This window comes from Excalfactoria chinensis, unplaced genomic scaffold, assembly GCF_039878825.1.
Source record: "Excalfactoria chinensis isolate bCotChi1 unplaced genomic scaffold, bCotChi1.hap2 Scaffold_409, whole genome shotgun sequence".
NCBI lineage: Eukaryota > Metazoa > Chordata > Aves > Galliformes > Phasianidae > Excalfactoria > Excalfactoria chinensis.
This window is the reverse complement of record NW_027315697.1, coordinates 24019-29447: the sequence shown is the minus strand read 5'-3', so window position 1 is coordinate 29447 and position 5429 is coordinate 24019. Positions and strand designations below refer to the sequence as shown.

The following is a 5429-nucleotide window of genomic DNA, read 5'->3' as shown; positions in this document are numbered from 1 at the left end:
TCAGGCAGAGCTCAGTGCACTCTCACAGAGGGTAGTCGTCCTTCCTTGTCTCATCGCCCATCCATCCTAAAGAGTCTGTATCCCCCTTGTGCTACACAGCAGCTGTGGAAGCTGTTAAACTGTGTCCCTGTGGTCCAAACAGGAGCTCAGGCCTGCAGCTCTACCAAGATTTCTAGCTTACTGTGTGTTGGTGCTTGCATTCCTGCAAAAACCACAGAAGTAAACATCCGAATTGGAAAGCATCACTGGACATAGCCTGACTGGATAGCTCATCACAGAATCACAGAATCACAGAATTGTAGGTGTTGGAAGGGACCTCTAGAGATCATCGAGTCCAACCCCCCTGCCAGAGCAGGTTCCTGGCTTTAAGTCTGGGGAGATTTTTTTCTTGGCTGGCTACTTCAGATAGACTGGATAATCCATATACATTAGTAGAAACATAATTTTTAAAATTTAAATAGTACTGCTGGCACTTTTCACTAATTAAACTTAGAATCATAGTCATAGAATCCTTAGAGTTGGAAGGGACCTTTAAAAGTCATCTAGTCCTACTTGCCTGCAATGAACAGGGACATCCACAGCTAGAACTCATCTATGGCATTAGTGTGCAGAAGGTGGCACAGAAGCATTAGACCCATTATGGGTCTTGGAGTTGATGTAGCAACACGGACACACCACGGGCATGTCTTTCCTGAAGGCCCTATGCTTCATTAGCAGCTGCATATGAGTGTGATGAAAAAGAAGAGACATAACACTAGGCTGCTTCTGATGCCATTCAGCTGAGAGTCCATGGAAAACCGAGGTTTTTTTCTGATGAAGAATAAAGACGTATGTTAGCTTTGTATTGCCTGGAGCTCCGGATGGAGAACAGAGAAAGATCTGGCTCCTTTTTTGTGAGCTCACCCATTTAGTCAGCTGAGTAACTCTGCATGCTCCATGGAGACAGGAGACAAATGCACTTTGAGGTGCCCTAAATGCTGGGGTCTGTTGTTATTTAGGATGGTCAAGAATACCTCTATTGCCTCCCTGTCCCTCAGCTGATGCTCAGGAAGGAGGTGTCTGTCTCAGGGATTTCCCACACGGTTTACATGCACTGACACACATCCAGGAGCAGCCCAGGCACCTTGGGCATCACCCAGTGCCTGTGTGTGAGCAACTGCCTTCCTGCTGAAGGACCGAGAACTCAGAGCAGGAGCTCACATGCAGGCAATTCATTGTGCACATCAGAACAGAACCAGAAGAATCCCAGCTTCTGTGTGTCCGTGGGGAGCTGAATCCTATTTCTGGCCCAGGCTTTGCAGGTGAGGCGCATGCAATACCTCAGCTGGATCACTGCCCTGCACAGGAGAAGTCCAACCCTCCCCGTCCTTGTCTGTGTGCTGTATCTGTTTCAGCAAACACTACCTAGTAGGACTCCCCATATATCTAGATTTAATCACTGTCCACTGGACATCTGGTGTTTAATTCATCAGATTTCAAAGCACAGTCATGATGCTGTTGTCTTTCAGGAGCTGTTGGCCATGAGGACCCAGGGACATCTCAGGGGAGATGAGTGGGAAGGATAAAGATGACATCCTCTGCTGCTGAGCTGGGCTGGGCTTCTGGCACACAGGGAGCTCATAAAAGTGGGCAGAGCTGCAGAGAGACAGATGTGCCCAGGAGCAGCTCTTGTGAGCAGCACAGCCTGCAGGTGACTGAAGGAGAGGAGAGAAACAGGAGAGAGCTTGCAGGATATGGATGGTGTGAGCAGATTCTGAGCACACTGGAGGAGCATTGCTCACAGACAATGACACGGTATGTCTCACTGCAAGCTATGCAGCTGCTTTTCATAGAGGGATAACTTAATCTGGGAAATGCCATGGCAGATTTGGTGGCAGGCACTGCATGTTTCTTTACCATGGAAAAACCTTGAACCAGCTGAAGTTTCCTGTGCTGCAGCATCAGAGCTCAGCCCTGAGTGCTGCGTGTCCCAGCACGGCTGCAGGCTGTGCAGCCGGGGCTGCAGGTGGGTGCCCAGGGCTGTCCTGCAGAGCAGGGTCCCTGCTGTGCCCCAGGGGCTGTGTGCCGGCTATGGGACTCTGCCGCCTGCCAGGCTCAGCACTCAGCCTGCCCGGGGAGCTGCCAGGGCGCTGCGGGGAGACGCATGGGGGGAAGGAGCCCCATGGCAGGGCTTGTGCTGCCACAGCTGTTGGCTGGGGTGGTGGATCACAGCTCTACGGCACAACAGAATATTTCCTTGGTCCTCTGTCAAGAGAAGAGCCAAGTCAGGGTATTTCCATTTCCTGGTGGGAGGGAAGGCAGAAAGGATTGGGGTCTGAAATCAAAAAGAGGATGTCTAATTTAAACACAGCTCTGAAACACACAAATATTTTGTCAATCCATTGGTTGTTCCCTGAACAGTAAGAGAACAAGGTGAAAACACGGGCTGTGCTTTCAGCCTCTCCTTTCTAAAAGGAAAATATCAGTTTAACTTATTGTTGTTTTCTGCAGACATTAATAGTTGATTTGTCCTGCAAACCGGCAGATTTCTCTAACACAAACTGAAATGCACAGATGCTGGGGCTGGGGTCAGAAAGAATAGCTGCAATAAAGAGGAAAATATCCAGGAGGCTGGGATACAATTAGGAAAAGAGAAGAAAGTAAGATCCTCCTAATCTACTACTCCTTAAGGGATGGTGAAGCTCATGAAAATAAATACAAGTTCTGGAGTTAAATGATCACTTTTCCAAAGAGAAAAGAAAAATTTATAGTATAGCAGGAGGAATGTCTCTGAGTATGATCTGGACTTGTCATTATCTTCTGCACTCTGAGCAGGACTCCAAGCCCAGGAACAGCAGATGCCCAACAGCAGCTCCATCAGCGAGTTCCTCCTGCTGCCGTTGGCAGACACGCGGCAGCTGCAGCTCCTGCACTTCTGGCTCTTGCTGGGCATCTACCTGGCTGCCCTCCTGGGCAATGGCCTCATCAGCACAGCCGTAGCCTGCGACCGCCGCCTGCACACCCCCATGTACTTCTTCCTGCTCAACCTGGCCCTCCTCGACCTGGGCTGCATCTCCACCACTCTCCCCAAAGCCATGGCCAACGCCCTCTGGGACACCAGGGCCATCTCCTACGCAGGATGTGCTGCACAGCTCTTTTGCTTTTCCTTCTTCATCTCAGCAGAGTATTCCCTTCTCACCATCATGTCCTATGACCGCTACGTTGCCATCTGCAAGCCCCTGCACTACGGGACCTTGATGGACAGCAGAGCTTGTGCCACCATGGCAGCAGCTGCCTGGGGCACTGGGGTTCTCCTTTCCGTGCTGCACACTGCCAGTACATTTTCACTGCCTCTCTGCCAAGGCAATGTTGTCAACCAGTTTTTCTGTGAAGTCCCCCAGATCCTCAATCTCTCCTGCAAAGAATCAAATCTCAGGGAAGTTGTGTTCCTTACTTTTAGTGTCAGTTTATTCTTTGGGTGCTTTGTATTCATAGTTGTGTCCTATGTGCAGATCTTCCTTGCCGTGCTGAGGATGCCCTCTGAGCATGGACGGCACAAAGCCTTCTCCACGTGCCTCCCTCACCTGGCTGTGGTCTCCCTATTTCTCAGTACTGGCATGTATGCCTACCTGAATCCCCACTCTGTCTCCTCTCCATCCATGGACCTGATGGTGGCACTTATGTACTCAGTGGTGCCTCCAGCACTGAACCCCCTCATCTACAGCATAAGGAACAGCGAAGTCAAGGATGTGGTGAGGAATGTTATTACTAGATGTGTTTCAAAAGCAGTGTACTGCACATCTTTTTGAATTCATGATATTTAATGCAGCTTTTTACTAAATCGAGCTGTATTTTACTGTTTTTGTTTGTTCTTTTGTTTGTTTTTGTGCCATTTTGTATTTGTAATTTATTCTTATACATTTTTTAAAATACTCTATTGTTTTTCACCAAAACATCGTTACTCAAGTCAGTTCCTGTTCAGCTTGTTCCTTTGTAGATTAGCCCAGACATACTCTATAAAATGAACCAGGCTCTCTGTGATCCTTAACAGAACAAAGGACATGCAGTGACTCTGTCTGTTCTCCTTCTTTTGGAGCTGATGGGGTCGGATGTTCTCAGAAACCCACAGTCCAGCAGGAAGCACACAGCTGTTCATCAAACTGTGCGGTGCCTTCAGCCTGCAACAGCTGACGGGCCATCCCCGGGCTTCTGGCTGGGGTCTGTGCTTTCAGGCTCACATCTGTCAGTGCCTCTGAGAGGCCAACAGCAGCAGCTGGTTTGCACGTTGGTTGTCAGGTCCCGTCTACCTCATTTTCTGTGAGACCCTGCACAGGACAAGTTCTTGGATATGGGTTATCACATCAGAAGTTTCCAAGCTTCATGGAATCATAGAATTACCCTGGTTGGAAAAGACCTCGAAGATCATTGACGTATTCGCCAATTAACCCGACTTATCCCAGGACCTCGACTGTCCGGGGGAGAGACACAAACATGGATGCCATGATGTCTTCTCTCAATTTATTGCTGCGTCACATTCCTTATATACCATCCTAAATCCCGCGCAGACGCATACACCCGCTGCACAAAACCCGATGCACGCGAGAGAGCCTGTACACACACCTACCTAAACCCCCCGCCCACTAACTCTTAACCTACAGGCCTAAATAGCTATTCTAGAACACTCCATCTACTCAGAACTACTGTATGCACTCATAAATCCTTGCTAAGACAACTCAGTACCCCAACAATCATCAAGTCCAACCACAGCCTAACCATAGTACCCTAACTCTAACAACCCTCTGCTAAATCATATCTTGGAACACCACATCCAGAAGGCTCTTAAACACATCCAGTGATGGTGACTCAACCACCTCCCTGGGAGCCCATTCCAGTGTTTAACTACCCTTTCTGTAAAGAAGTGTTTCCTAATGTCCAACCTGAACTTGCCCTGGAGCAACTTGAGGCCATTTCCTCTCATCCTGTCACTTGTCACCAGTGTGAAGAGACTTGTCCTGCTCTCACTGTAAGCACCTTCAGATACTGCAAGAGAGTGATAAGGTCTCCTCTCAGCCTCCTTTTCCCCAGACTAAACAGCCCCAGCTTCCTCAGCCTCTCCTCGTAGGGCTGATTCTCCAAGCCCTTAATGAGCCTTGCTGTCCTTCTCCGAACCTGCTCCAGCACCTCCATGTCTTTTTTGTACTGAGGTGCCCAAAAGTGAACACAGTACTCAAGGTGAGGCCTCACCAATGCCGAGTACAGGGGCAGGATGACTTCCCTAGTCCTGCTCACCACACCATTCCTGATACAAGCCAGGATGCCATTGGCCCTCTTGGCCACCTGGGCACACTGCTGGCTCATATACAGCTGACTGTCCATCAGCACACCAAGGTCCCTTTCCATCAGGCAGCTTTCCAGCCACACCTCCCCAAGCCTGTAGGGTTGCCTGGGGT

The 5429-nt window shown here is 49.3% G+C and overlaps 1 protein-coding gene across 1 annotated transcript; it reads left to right on the top strand.

The window, feature by feature from the left end:
• The first annotated feature begins 2837 nt into the window (after positions 1 to 2837).
• On the top strand, positions 2838 to 3788 carry LOC140265056 (olfactory receptor 14C36-like). The gene has a single exon (XM_072360929.1). It carries the CDS (start codon positions 2838 to 2840, stop codon positions 3786 to 3788), a length of 951 nt encoding a protein of 316 aa, XP_072217030.1.
• The last annotated feature ends 1641 nt before the right edge of the window (positions 3789 to 5429 follow it).

Excerpts from the sequence above, each read along its gene's own strand:
- LOC140265056 (XM_072360929.1), top strand. The coding sequence starts at position 2,838 with ATGCCCAACAGCAGCTCCATCAGCGAGTTCCTCCTGCTGCCGTTGGCA.